Source organism: Sceloporus occidentalis, unplaced genomic scaffold (genome assembly GCF_023333645.1).
Source record: "Sceloporus occidentalis isolate IW3139 unplaced genomic scaffold, rSceOcc1.0.p SCAF_111, whole genome shotgun sequence".
Classification (NCBI taxonomy): domain Eukaryota; kingdom Metazoa; phylum Chordata; class Lepidosauria; order Squamata; family Phrynosomatidae; genus Sceloporus; species Sceloporus occidentalis.
Genome location: NW_028317091.1, coordinates 1977050 through 1992633, shown reverse-complemented (window position 1 = coordinate 1992633; position 15584 = coordinate 1977050). Strand labels below are relative to the sequence as shown.

The 15584-nt window shown below is 41.6% G+C and overlaps 1 protein-coding gene across 1 annotated transcript; it reads right to left on the bottom strand.

Moving 5' to 3' along the window:
* Positions 1 to 483: 483 nt before the first annotated feature.
* Positions 484 to 15010, bottom strand: LOC149283137 (scavenger receptor class A member 3-like). Its single transcript, XM_089497963.1, has 6 exons — positions 15004 to 15010; positions 10903 to 10977; positions 10337 to 10456; positions 9151 to 9249; positions 5930 to 6973; positions 484 to 932 (listed from the first exon to the last, which is right to left on the bottom strand). Exons 1-6 carry the CDS (start codon positions 15008 to 15010, stop codon positions 484 to 486), a joined length of 1794 nt encoding a protein of 597 aa, XP_089354089.1.
* Between the last annotated feature and the right edge of the window lie 574 nt (positions 15011 to 15584).

Below are 15584 nucleotides of genomic sequence, written 5' to 3'. Positions count from 1 at the left end.
GGAGCATGACTAGCACCTCCTTCTTCTAGACAATCTGTTCTTACTTGATGTGACATAATTCATAATTCTTGCTTCTCACTAAAACCATACCTTTTTTTAAGGGTTTGATCTTCAGGAACATATTCTGGTAAGCAAATGGTGACGACATCTTCTAAAACCATGAAAGGAATACCTTTAACATGCCGTCTCACTATATGTGAAGCATTAGATATGTAGCTTATGTAAATTCTTCAATATATATATATGTTGGACAAGTTATTTATCAAGATGATTGCCCAAGTTTTGCTGATCTAGATTAACACAACGTATGGTGGACCACATTGTGACGTCCGGTGGCCAGAAGCGTAGATTCCAAAAAATAAGTGTTGTGTTTTTGGTAGGATGATTTGTGAGGAAAAGGTGCACATTCAGAATAGTCACAAGATGTTCCTTGGTGTTTCTCATCGGAAAAATCGGTTATCTCCAAAACAGCTCCATTATACTTCAGAGAGAAGATTTTGCTGGTGGTCCTGGTGGCCCAGGAAGACCAGGTGGGCCTTCAATGCCCGGTTCTCCTTTTACACCTGGTGGTCCCTGTTTACCAATCATCCCACGAGGTCCAGGAAAACCAGGTTGTCCTTGTAACCCTGGTGGTCCTATTGCACCTGGTGGACCATCCGGTCCTGGAGGGCCAACATCACCTTTTGCTCCTTTTTGGCCTCTTAAGCCTGGAGGACCCATACTGCCTTTTTCTCCTTTGATGCCTTGCGTCCCCTTTACTCCAGTAGGTCCTTTCTCTCCTTGGGGGCCAGCATCTCCAGCGGGGCCTCCTGATCCTTGTGGGCCTGGATACCCTAATTCACCCCTGTCTCCCTTTTCCCCTCTTGGACCTAGAGAACCTTTGATTCCTACATCGCCTTTGAATCCTCTTGGTCCTGGTAGGCCTGGCAATCCTGCCATGAAAGATAAACATAATTAGAACTGATTTTATTATCTGTATTTATTTGTCCAATTGTATTACGTTCAGTCAACCTTTTTTGACTCTGGAGGGTAAGTTATTAGACCTTCGAGTCGGTTTGTTTAATGTCTGGGCTGGAGCTGTGCTTGATTCTGCCCATTCCCTCCCCGTTCCCCATACTGATATGATCCACTTGCCCTCTTTCTCTGGTGAGGTCTGATCAGAGATCTGGAAAGTGATAGAACCACCTACCGCTTCCTGCCACTAATGCCTCCCGCTATACACCCCAGCACCCTGCGACGCCTTTTCCAATGCTTTGTTGCATTGCCTGCTTACCTTTAAGTCATTGGAAATAATTACCCCCAAGTCACTCTCTTCAATTATGGCTAACAGCACAGAGCTCCTAAAGCTATATTCTGCTTTTGGATCTTTATTTCCCAAGTGTATCATCTTACATTTATCAACATTAAACTTCAGCTAATCTCAATCAATTCATTTATTTGCCATTTGGCTTTTTCCACCCATTGCAGGCCTTTGTATCATCTGCAAAAAGACATATCAAACCATTAACGCCTTCAGTATTATCACTACTAAAAATATTAAAAAGTCCCAATAGTGGGGGCCCCCACTAGTGACAAGCCCTTCCTCTGAATATACCCCATTTACTACAACCTTCTGCCCCCTGTCACTCAACCATTGGCTTTTGCAGATCCAAACAATGCAATTCATGTATGAGTCTCCTATACGTGACAATGTCAGACAGGCGATCTCTACTGCCCCTCCCGGAGCTAATATTTTAGTTACCCAGTCAAAGTAATAAACTAAATTAGTTTGACAAAATCTCCCTGCAGTAAACCCATGCTGTTTCTAGTCTTGCAAACCATTTACATCAAGACATTTAACACTTCTTTCCCCAGAATGCATTCCTTCTTCCCGATTGGCTGCCCGCCACATAGATTTCATGTAATACTTTGTAACTTGGGGAGAATCAGACAAGCTGGTTAAAGAGACAGTCTAATGTCACCGACAGCCCCACATATTAAAGTGCATAACATGTAATATGCATTATTCTACAATTGGCACTGCAAGCTGTCAATCAGTGGCAGAAAAGTACTTCCATTGAAATCAATAGGAACACTTTTCCCATGCGCACTGGGGGTCTAAACAGACCCTCGCCCCGAGGAGTTCAGCAGAAGCAGTGCTGGAGATGGCTGGAGGTGAGCAGATCACACGTAAGGAGATGTCTTTGGCCAAACGCGTCTCCTGCAAGACATCCAGCTGAAGGAATGGAGAAAGGGGCAAATATATTCTGGGGGATTCAGATAATTATATTATTAATATTAAGGAAATTCCATTTAAAAAAAGATGGGAAGGCATTTTTAATGTTTCTTCATAAAATGGCAAAGAAGACTTGCGGAGCCGTAAAGTTTTTTGGTGTCGGTGGAAAAATGTTGTCGACTTGTTTTTCTTAATCCTTTCTCGTTAGCGTGTCTGGCTCGGTGTGATGTAATGCTTCGACTCGCCTTATCCCACCCAGAGCTTAAAGGAAGCTAACATTTTACAACTTGCCAATTCTGCAGCTCTCTGCGGGGTTTATCGCGCTACTTTTTCTTTCCGTCAGAAACTTCTCTGTCCCCAGATCCTTATTTATTCGTAGAGTCTTTTCTTTCGTTGAATGTTTTTTTTTTAGAATTCCAAAATATCAAATTACTTTGTCTCTTTTGCGTCTGTTTTATACATAAAGTAGCATATGTGCTCATCATAAAAATAATACACTTTAAGACCAACAGCCGCCACATAACACCAGTGGATATGGGCGTTTTTATGTAGAGCGCGGCCGGGCATTTCTACCCACCGCCTGCACGCTGCAGTACCGGACCTGCCACTGGAGCAGCAGATCGGGCGAGTGTGTGGAGCTGTTGGATGCCACTGGATCCTTATACTTAACTGCCCTCAAACCCCTTACCCTAGAGGTCACAACACTTGGACGCCCCAATAGACGAATCGTGACCCCTTAATGTTAGCAGATTATGTCCCTACCAAGTTACCCCATAGTCACAAAGTTTGCTACCCAACGCGTTTTGTTCTTGCGCTAAGAATATCTAAGATAAGACGCCAACGCCCTACTCCCCTCCTGACGCTAAACACTCCTGACCTAAAACATTTTGTGGATTTTATCGGCTACCATACGTTATAACGAGGGTCACGGCATCGGCTGCTGTGTTGTTAGTCACGTCAGGAATAAGGTGATCTTGTGCCCCATACACATATCTGGGAACTCTCCGGTTCTCCTGGTCAACACCCGAATCCTCCAGGTCACAGGAGTGGGGTCTTGACAGGCCCCACTCCTTGACCATTTCCCCTTTAAATAGGGGTGAAACCCAATGTCAGCAGGAACGCCCCTGACGTCAGTGGGCCGCCCCTGAGGTTCTCAGGTATGCCCACACACCGTCAGGGATAGGAATATCCTATACAATTTTACACCATAACCCATCTCTACCACATCAGGAGGTGGGAAACCTGAGCGGTCCAATCACAGTGAAACAAATGCACTACAACCGGTCCTTCAGCTTAAGGTCCAATCACAATCAACAATTCCCACAGTGACATGCCTTTCATATATAGAGGTACTTTGCCTTTCATATATATATATACAGCCAGATTGGACCAAGTGTCCGGTGGTCACTCCGTATCTCCGCCCCGAGTTAATCCACCTCCGACGCATTTACCCCATTCAGTATTTTCGAGGGATATTTTTCAAGCCAAGAGCGGTTGAAAACCAGAAGTTATTTGGTACGTGGTGGGAGACTGTAGTGTTTAAGGAAATTTACTAAAGAAAATGTAAATTTTTGGAATATTTTGTAAAAAAAAATAAAAAAAAAATAATTGTATAAATGATTCCTAATTAGGAAAAAAAAGCCAAGAAACGGTGCTTCAGTGAACCTCACACGTGCATGTATGTCCCTTAAATGTTTTTAAGCTAGAATAGGGATGATAAAATGTTCCTTTGTACGGCTCTGGGGAATATGACGGCACTATACGAAACAATAAATAATAATAATAATAATACCCATTTGGCATTCACAAACTAAACCGATTTATTTTTCAGGGTTTGGGAGCAGAATCTAAAAAAAGACATTTTATATACACATTTGCTAAAGAGCGCACTTTCTTTAGCATCAACCAATCAATGCTCTCCTTTGTGTCACGTGACAATTAAGTGTTCCCAGTAAAAAAAAAAAAAATATATGAAAAAAAGGCAAAATTAGACATGCTTAATGAATTCATTTTTTTGGGGCATTCTGCAGTGCCAGAAATGATGCTTCTGAGAATGCATTTAGTTACAAGCGTCGGTAGAACTTATCTCCAACAATGTGTATAGAAACGGCAGGAAATTAGCTGGAATTGACACAAATACGCTAAGCGAACTTGTTTCACTAGTCATCTAAAGCTTGTAAATGTGACAGAATAATAAACGCAACGCCCGTCGCCCCCACACAGGTTTAGGTGGGTGGACCACAGGGCTTTTAATCAAATAAAGCTGCCTTGGCACCCGATCGCCACATAAAACCTTCACGTACTTACTCACAATCCCCTGGTAGCAATAGTTACAGAATTTATTTGGCTTTTGCCGGTTACTTACTGGAGAAAGGTTAAAAAAGCTATTAAAATATGCATTGCTAGAGCTTGGAGGAAAGCTGAATCCCCTACTTGGAAAGAAGTAATGGATCAAACTACCCACCAAGCTAAGATGGAGAAACATTTCTATCTGATGAATCAAAATCTGCTGAGATATAACCAGATATGGTCCCTGTGGTTTAATTATATTACGGATATTCATTCAAACGATTCTGTCTCTATCACATAGATATACTCTTTTGGGTACTAACCTTAATTCCCTTGAAAGACCCCAATGGGTATAGTGTCCTCGGAGTACATTATAGTTACCGATAACTCAACCTCTACCCCTCCCACCGCCAATCTCGTTTGTTTGCGTCTTGCGTGTATGTGTATGAATGTTGGGTAATATGAAGATTTATATACGTCTTAGTACTGTTTAAGGATATTATTGTAGTTTATGTGAAGTGGACCAGAGTAGTTCATTTTTTCCTTAATGGTTTTGTATCAGTAAGAGTTGTAACTCTGGTTTACCAAAGAATTGTTGTGTATATTCTTCATATGCTCTGTATCTTTTTGATATGTGTTTTATATATTTGAAAAATTCCAATAAATTTAAAAAAAAAAAAAAAAAAAAAAAAAGCTTGGAAAAGCCAAATATTAACCCCTTATTAGTTTATTCTGGGTGCTCCTTGGCACTGAAAAAGAGTAAAAAAAAAAAAAAGAAAGTAAAAATCTCGACTAATGAAAAATCCAGCTCTCTCCTGGAAAATAAGACCAAGTTTCAGTTTTAAGAACATTAGTCCAAGATGGGATTACTGGGTATTTTCGCCTTAAGCGTACCCCCCCCCAATATTCTTTTAGATCTACCCGTCTTTTTGATATTTGTTTCGCTGTGTTCAGCAGCTATAACCTCTTGTGAGCATCTGCTTCCACTATCGTGAAAAGCCGGAGCTCCACTAGACTAAGGGTTTCTTTGTAAGTCCTAAAAGCTCACACACTTGACGTTCCACCTGTGGCAAGGACACGGCAAGCTCAGGTGGACACGGAAGTCTCTAACTGACTTACACTGGGACATACTGAGGTCCTTCAACTGCTACCAGGAATGGACTGGAGATGGACCTCTGGCTGATAAATGATTTGTGTCTGGAGACATGTTGCTGCATGCTACACCCTTACGCTTTTTCAAGGTGTACCTAGCAAGCGGCCGCAAACCAAACCATCAGATCGGCCCCATGAGTGGAGAAAAGTGGGAGCCCAGAGAGCAACTAAATGGTGCACTTGGCAGGTATGTAATGTTAGATGGTACCATACCAAGACCTTTTGAAGATGCAAAACAAGTCAGTGACTGTATATACCAGATCTCTACCTTACCTTTCACAAAGGTGACATCGTCGAGAATTTTCCCGTGCTTGGTGTCCACCAATTTCATCTCTTCCATGATCATGGACAGGTTCCGTACGTCAAAGTCGAGCCGGGCGTTGAGAAGGCTAAATCTTTCCCTTAGCAGATCAGTAGTGCCCTGCATGAGGGTCACGGATTTATTTAGGTAATAAAGTTCCTCGGCATGCGAGTGAAATCCCAGGGTACAAGAGAGTCGAACGTCGTCAAGATATTTCAACATGCTATGGACGTGGTTGTCCGTAGCGTTGATATTGATGAATATGGTGCTGATCTCGGTTTCATGGGACGACATTCTGCCTTCCAAGCTCTCGAACCTCTCGACCGTCCGATTCTGTGTGTATTTGGAATGGTATTGAAGATCCTGCATGTTCTCCTCATGGTCATCCAAATAGGAGGAGACGTTGTCCAGTTGTAACTGAAGGCCCATAACCTGCAGAACCAAATCGTGCATGACCTCAGTGTTTTGGCTGATCCTCTGGGCCGTAGCTCCGATACTGTTCTGAATGTTCTTGGAAAGCTCGGCCGTTTTGGCCGATGTGGCCTTAAACCCGTAGACGACTCTGCTGTAATTCTGCCAGTCGCTTACAATCTTTTGCAGCGTTAGTGTCTCCTCGTCGGTTTTCCTTTGGATAACGTTCACCCACTCCGATGTTTGACCTAACGTGAAATTTATTTGCTGAACCGCAGACGTGATGTCGTAACGTTCCTGGACCAGCTTTTTCACCGATGTGTCCAGCTCGCTTGCCGCTGCCTGCCAAACTCTCACCTGCGACAGGAAGAGCCCCAAAGTCTGGTTGATCTGTCGAAGAGAGAAGTCGCTTCTTTGGATCTCACCATCCATTCTGCTATTGGCCGACGTGAGAAGCTGGTGGCTTTGAGAAGTCCTGTCTAGAAGCATTTCTTGTACCAAAAGCATCTTCTGGATCTCCTCCAGCTCCGTGTGGAGCTTGTTGATCTCCTCGCCCAAGCGGGTGGCATCGTGGCAGTAGGAACAATTGCCCAAAGATTTATCATCTGAAAAGAAAACCAAAAAATGAATTTACAATTTCAAAAAACATTAAAAATTCCTGATTGACGATCTACAAGAAGGTGGCACCTTATCTAAAAGAAAAGGAAGACATATTGTCCATTCTCTACCTCGTTCTGTCAGACTCTTTCCTACTTGTTCTAACCTTAAATGTTCACAAAAACCCCACCTGTTCAGAGAAGCTTACAATCTATCCCCTTAATACCGTCAACCTGCCCCCTAAGGAACCATCTGTCCACACCACCTTCGAGATCTCCAGTCACTGACCTCTCCACATCCCCCCACGCTACAATCAAATCATTATCACCAAAGTGGTCTCGTGTCCTCCCCCTGTCTCGTTCCCCCTCAACCTCCTCATAGATTGTAAGCTCATAGGGCCAGCACCCTATTCTCCTTCTGCCCCGGTATGTCTTAACATGTGTTAATACTTTACAAAATTCTTGTTAATTATCACAATCCCCTATTTGTAACAGTAATATAAATATATATTAATAATAATAATTAATACTAATTTGAAAGAAGTAACAATGACAATAAAATTAACCTTGTTTTTATTTTTCACGTGAAAATAATTCAGCCGACGCGATAAATTTGCCATTTAAATGAATCTAAATCCTCCTCCTTTTGGGTTACTTTTTGCTGTTTAGCGAATTCCCGTCGCTCGTCTTTTTTTTTTTTTTTTGGCCGTTCGGAATGAGTTCATTGCAAAAACAGGATGTGGTTATTTTCAAGTGAACTTTTGATATTAACAGACGATTCCGTGTACAGTCCAAGTTTCTGCTCCCCGGCCGATACACAGAAACCACTATTATACCCTTCAAGGGCTTATATATAGAGGGGTTACACGGTCAGGGCAGGGGCCAGACCTGGACTGGCCATCTGGCAACTGCCCAGCTTGCACCAAGTGGCAGGGGCCACTCACTTTTCGTGCTGTTGGCATGGCGGATCCGGGCCGTTTATAAAGAGTGTAACAGGAGGCCAGGCGCATTCACGCACGCCATTTAGCGGCCACTGGCCTTAAAGTGACAGAAACACTTTTCTGCTATATATAATCTGAACTATGTATACATTGTGGCTCATATTCCTGATATATTGACTTAAAATGTGTATTTTAGTTTTGTTGAGTTTTTGGCACAACAAACCCCGCTTTTGGTTAAAACTGATCAAAGCAATCCTACAGGTAGCCAACTGAGATCAAAAAGTTCAGTGTGTCCAGATCCCCTTGATACGAACTGAAATACAACCTTTACAGGTATATATATATATATATATATACATACATACTTATATTACTATTAATAATTCAAAATAATATATTAATATAAAAATAACTGATATAGTATTATAATAACTAATAATGAATAATTTATAATATATAAATATAATAATAATAATAAATACTGTAATAATAATTTTTGTGTATTTGAATGTTAGGTAGATGTTGCTCACAAACACAGACAAGTAGTGGAACATAACTTCTTTTCTTTACTCCATTAACCACATGCAACACTTTAAGATATATATACAAGAGACCTAACACAACAGAACAAGTACACATTTCCACGATGCTGCCATCTACTGGCAAAACAGACTACATAGTACCCCAATACATAACAATAATAATGTTTTAATTCATTATAAATAATTATCTTTACTATTTTTCCTACTGCATGTTTTTTTTTTAGAATTTTTTAAAATATTTTCTTTAGATTTAATATTCTAATTGCTAGTTTAAACTGGAGGGGGGTATACTGGGAGCAGCAGTGGTCTGGAGCGAATGCTATCTTATTATTTCCCTGTCCTTAGTGTTGTTATTACGTAGCCATAATTGTTAAAAAACAAGGCCAGTTGCATCATGATGATGACATCACAGGAACGCTTTTAATATGAGGAAGCACCAGGAGGGTTATGTTGCCATTGGGGTTACTGCAGAAGGGGGTGAGACTTTCCGCCCCGGGTGCCTATGGGTAATTCCGCTATTGAACAGTTTTGATTTTGACCAAAAAGCTTTTTAACCCCTTAAGGACAATGGGCGGCCCCTAAACCCATTGAAAACAATGCATTTTGAGCCCGTACATGTACAGGCTTTGTCATTAAGGGGTTAAGGCTCTTCTTATCAGATCTCAGAGAAAAAGGAAATAATTTTAATAATAAGAATATTTACCGAGTTCTTGGAGGTTTTCCTGCACGGAAACAATTTTCTCCTCGTAATAATTCTGGGCCGTGCTCAGGTCGTTGTACAAAGAGTTGACTTTCCTGAAGACTGATGAGGTGAGAGATGAAACAATCGGAACGAAAATGACATCACCGTTTTAAGCAATCCGTGCATGGCCAGAAAAAGTCAATAAACTGAGCTGGTGTTCTGATTCATGTAATGTAAGTAAGTTTTACTTTACTGAGAGGGTGGTAGATAAGGGGAACCGCCTCCCAGCAGAAGTGGTAGAGGTTAATACACTGAGGGGGATTTAAACATGCGTAGGAGTTGCGTATATCCTGTGGGTGAAATCCTCTGCACAAATTCCAAAAACAATTTATACCTCCCAAGTGTCCCATTTTCTCCGTCACAGTCCTGATTTGCAGAGACTGCCTACTTTGACTGCCTGGTCCAAGGAGCTTTAAAATCGATGGCGGTCTGTACTGAGTGCCATGATGGGGGGGGGTCTTCAGGTAAGATGAGCCGGTGGCTCTTTTGCCCCAGTCCTGCCTTTGTCCCTCCCCACCTTTCAGCCACTACTCCCAACAATAGTGCCCTGATTTGGAGGCATGGAAAAGCCTTTGTCCATTAAGGGGTTAATAGGCGTGTTCTTTTTGCATAACCATGAAGGTCATAAACCCACCGCTTCCGAGTGGAGACCCCATGTTTCATGTCACTAAACGACACCCAGCTGCCTTATAACGGACAATATTGGGCAATATCTCCATTCTCTGGAATTTTCAATAAATAATCTTAAACTGCGCTGCCCCCCCCCTCCGATCTCAATCTTGTAAACAGATTAATCCCATGCAACCCGCCAAATCGGAAAACAAAAATGTTAAGTATCTTTTCAAGGCAAAACAAGTAAACAAGTTACCTTTTTTAACACATTAAGACCTGAAAGAAAACAATAATTATGGAAGTAAAGGGTTAACGACGACACAATTCTAGATTGTTCTTGAAAAATAGAAATTTAATTCAAGAATCAATTTTAAAATTGGCATTTTTTTTTTTTTAATCGGCGCTAAAGCTGCATTGCGGACTGGAAAACTGGAACCAAAGAGCTGACAATCTAAATAAACAGCTGCATTTCTTGCTTAATACATTATTTGTATTTCATATAAACTCAGATTTTATTTAAAATAATTCCACTTGCCTAATGAAGCCAGTATGATGACCGCAGCGATCAGAACCACGATGATGACATACAGAACCTTCACCGAGTGCTGGAGCGTCAGGTTCTTCTGGCATTTAATGCAATTGGTTCCCATCCGGCCTAAAAAGTCAAAAAACACGATATTTTAATATTTTTCCGCTATGATGTAATATGATGTCATATGATATAATATGATGCTCTATCGATCAACTTTCTATTTCTAACAGCAGATAACAGGAAGGAAGCTGTGCAGACAAACCCTACGATATTCCCATTTGTAGGAACTCTACAGGGTTTGCCCCAGGCTCTCCGGGGCCGTTTTTTGCAAGCAGAGGGAGGAGTGACATTTGGCCACACCCACTCAAACTCACTTCCTCCCTAATCCCCAACCACCTGAGGGAGTCTGGGGCTGCTTCCACATGAAGCCACTTCCCCAACGGAGAGAGCTTCGAGTAACCTACCCTGGGTCATTCCTGGGTATGGATACTGGGGCATTCAAACCATGGCTCGCCTGCCTGCCAGACCCCGGGGAACCCCTTACCATGTACTGTGAAATTTCCACCTACCGCTCGGTCTGCACCTGCCGGAGGGCATATCGTCTTCCTCCTGAATGAGCTCCTCGTCTGTAAGACATAAAAGTTCTGCTTTCGTTTATGGTGACATATTTATAACACCCAACGTTCTAAAAAAAATATATTCATATATACGACAAGGAAGAGAAAATGACATCATCAGGAGCTTGTTGTTCCAAGTAGCCAATGACTGCGAGATAAGGCAATGGATGTATCATCATACGCTGTGTATAGCGCCCTCTAGTGGCACAGCAGCAAACCCTAATCAGCCGTTGGTCTCGTCTTAGATTCAGGAGCCGTTTGTCTATCCCATGCATGTTTAATCCCCTCACTGTATTACCCTCTACCACTTCTGCTGGGAGGTTGCTCCACTTATCCACCACCCTCTCAATAACTTAGTTATATGGTTCCTGGAAACAGGCAGTTAAGATGGCTGCTCCCGTAATTAGGGGGCACATGGGAGCTGCAGCCGCGGAGGCCACATTTTTACAGCTCCCTGGGCCAGTTGGGGGAGACCAGGGGATGTCTCCAAGAGACCCGCGATCCCCACAGCTGAGCCACTCAGCAGCCCCCAAAATCAGGACTGTCCTCATAAAAACGTGACACGTGGCATAAATGCTTATTCATTCCATTTAAATGGACTTTTCTGTACCCAAAGGGTTAAAATAACCCCCCAGCTTTGTAGAAACGCTTCGTTTGCGATGTTTCTAAATATAAAAAGTCTTTGTGGAGTCGAGGCGGCAGCTTCCTCCGGGATGTTTGGAGTTCTCTCCCCGCTGATGAGGTGACATTTTCCTTTCGCACAGGCGGCTTTAAAAAGTTTTTTCACGGCAGAAACACAGAGGTCCTTGAGCCGCGGGGCAGAGGTGGCAAAATCGGGACTGTCCCACGCGAAGCGGGACAGATGGGAAGCATCCCGGAGGAAGCTGCCTCCTCGACTCCACAAAGACTTTTTAACAATAATAATAACAATGCCATCCGCCCGATCGGTGCACGGAGCGCGGAGGCCGATGTGGCTGCCTGCCGTACGGGCAAGAGAATGTCGGCTGACGGGCTTTCAAGGACTACAACTCCCATCACCCTTTTTTTGTGCCCCTGCTTTTGAGGGCTGTAACTCCCACCGAGTTACAGCCCTCATAAGCAGGGGCACAAGAAAAGTAGAGGGAAAAATAATGGTAAAAATGTGTATTTTCTTCATATAACCTGCGTACCGACGAATAGCTTAGCGTGCCCCCCAACAATATATATATATACTGTATGTGTATATATGTTACGCTGCTCATTAAATTGTCCCCTAAATCCTATATATAGAAAAAACGATGAAAATGTGTCCTGAATACCATCACAGGTTCATTTCCCTCATTGTATTAACCTCTGCCGCCTCTGCTGGGCGGCTGTTTCAGAAATCAGTGAAGAAATACTTGGTAGGGTGCCGGGAATCTTCCTAGAAGTGCAGACCCGACTTCCGGCATGTTGTTTACTGTCCAGTCTGACATGCGTGATCTCCCAGTGTGACATCATATGTTTCCGCGTGGAAATATGTTTCCAATCTCCCTGAGGGGATGACCTCATCCCTGAACGCTAATATTTTCAGGGCTAACATTCCAGACTGCAACTCCCATCACACCTAATTGAGTGCTATGTATCGGGTGACTGTCAGAAATCACGCAGTAGCTTAATATATACCCGCTGACGGGTTTAGTAGATAACTCCCATCATGTTCAGCCACCTGTTCTTGGATTGGCAGTTTCTCATCAGGCTCATCCAAGCTCTTCATTCACAGACATTAGATACTAAGCACTTTCTATTCATTTAGTTGCTGCTGACTATAAAGCCCATCATACAGACGACTCTGATTTTGATATGTTATCCCCCATTAATCACGGTGACTTCTATATATCACATATAAAAAAGCAGCAGCCATACACTCTTTCAGGGCCTCAGAGGTCCCTTCTTCAAATGAGATCATTCCACCTGAGGAAGAGACCTCCGAGGTCTCAAAAGCTTAACTTCAACTGAAGACTCCAACATCCTGGTCGATCTCAACGAATCACTCGTCATTTACGAAACGGCGACGCAAAAGTCTCCTCTCCAGCACCTCTCCTTCTGATATGCGGACTATCGGGCGGTATTATTATTATATACTGTATTATTATTATTATATACGGTATTATTATATATGTTATTATATGCGGTATTATTATTATATACGGTATTATTATTATATACGGTATTATTATTATATGCGGTATTATTATTATTATTATATACTGTATAATTATTATTATATACAGTATTATTATTATATACTGTATTATTATTATTATATACGGTATTATTATTATATATGTTATTATATGCGGTATTATTATTATATACTGTATTATTATTATATACAGTATTATTATATACGGTATTATTATTATATGCAGTATTATTATTATTATATACTGTATAATTATTATATACGGTATTATTATATGCGGTATTATTATTATTAAATACAGTATTATTATATATGTTATTATTATATGCGGTATTATTATTATATACGGTATTACTATATACTGTATTATTATTATTATATACGGTATTATTATTATTATATGTAGTATTATTATTATTATATACGGTATTATTATTATATACGGTATTATATATGTTATTATTATATGCGGTATTATTATATACTGTATTATTATTATTAGATACGTTATTATTATATGCGGTATTATTATACACTATTATTATTATATACGTTATTATTATATGCAGTATTATATACTGTATTATTCTATACAGTATTATTATTATTAGATACGTTATTATTACGGTATATACGGTATTACCGGTATATGCGGTATTATTATTATATACTGTATTATTATTATTATATACGTTATTATTATTATATACTGTATTATTATTATTATATACAGTATTATTATATATGTTATTATATGCGGTATTATTATTATATACGTTATTATATGCAGTATTATTATAACCTGTATTATTATATACGTTATTATTATTATTATATGCTGTATTATTATACACTGTATTATTATTATATGTTATTATTATATGCGGTATTATATGGTGTATTATTATTATATACGGTATTATTATTATATACGGTATTATTATTATTATTATTTCTATAGCGCCCTCATATAACGCAGCGCGGCAAAACAGTCCTTTGCATATGGAACTTTACTTAATTAAATTTTATTTAATTAATAAAAAAAATAAAAAATGAATACCAGTAAAAATAATCAGCATCGTCAGCAAAGGGTTAACTATAGGATATAGGCTCAGTATAATACCCCATATATGGAAATATTCATTCCGAGCCACACTGGTGGGTCGTTCCATGCATTCACTACTGACTGAAATGCTAAATTGTTGTATGTCAGTTAATGACTACTGTGGGGAACCACAACTCTTATAACACTCAGCCAACTGCAAGCTGGTTAAATAACATCTGCCAGCAGATCGGCCCCATTCGGCCTTCGTCCAGTCGCCCGTTTCTCCTGCTGTAAAGACTGAAACCTTAATCAGTCGTTGGTCTCGTCTTAGATTCAGGAGCCGTAAGTCTATCCCATGCGTGTTTAATACGCAGACTGTATTACCCACTACCACTTCTGCTGGGAAGCTGTTTCACTTATCTATCATTCTCTCAATAAACACAGTGAATGGCAAACCCTGGAACTCTCATGGATCTTTGCCCCAGGCTCAGGGTCTCCGGGGCAGATCTCCGGGTCCGGATCTGACTCCTTCCTATTCTCCCCGCTGGGATCTTAAGTATGACTCCCAGTTGGTGCTTTTCCTCCCAGTGTGTTATGGTTGATATCGCTGCTTGTATGCAGGTGACTCAATTAAATGTATCTTTAAATAATGACAAGTCAAGGTTTCCATGACGACCGGTATTAGAGCCGTTTGGTTGACACATTTGGCGAGTCGCTACAGAGAATCTTCACGACGGGCTATTAAAGGGTTAATATAGAAAGCGTCTCAGCGGCGGCTCGTTATGATAATCCGGTCATTAAAGAGTTAAGTGGGGACCGCGGCGCGCGAAGCGTCTCTCCTTACCTTTCATTTCGCTCCCGGAGCTGGAATCCTCCGTCAGGTGGTCCGAGAAACGCGCAGAGGGGCTTAAAACCCCGTTAACGCCCCCCCTCCCCTCCCCCGGGGGGAAACGGCAGGAAACGCCCGGGAATTCTCTCTCTCTCTCTTTTTTTTTTTTAGTTCTTTTTTTTTAAGAAAAAGCAGAAAAAGAAATGTGCGTTTTGGGAAACTTTTTGTGTTTCCTTTAGAAATGTTTTGGATGGAGGCGTTTGCGGCCCCCGTTGGCCCCCGGCTCGGAGCGATCGGACAGCATCCCGGAGCGCAGTACTCTGTGTGAGCCGCCAGCGGAGCGGCTGCGGGGAGGAGAAGGGGTCTTGGCCGCCGTCCAGCGCAGGCTGGGGGAAATCTGACACGGTGCCGTGCGGCCGGCGGGCAGAGGGTCCGGGGCCCCCCCCTCCTTCACATTAACGACAAACAAATGGAGGGGGCTGGAGATTGAGACTGACGGCGGACATCTGATCCGGGGGGGCCGAGAGACCCCGCAGCAGTCATTTAACTTCATGTCATATGCATGATGTCATCTCCCTGACATCACTCGCTGATTT

Coding starts and splice junctions, on each gene's coding strand:
- LOC149283137 (XM_089497963.1), bottom strand. Junction 9,250..10,336: donor CATCATACTGGCTTCATTAG/GCAAGTGGAATT, acceptor TCACCTCATCAG/TCTTCAGGAAAGTCAACTCT. Junction 933..5,929: donor CGATGTCACCTTTGTGAAAG/GTAAGGTAGAGA, acceptor CTTTCATGGCAG/GATTGCCAGGCCTACCAGGA.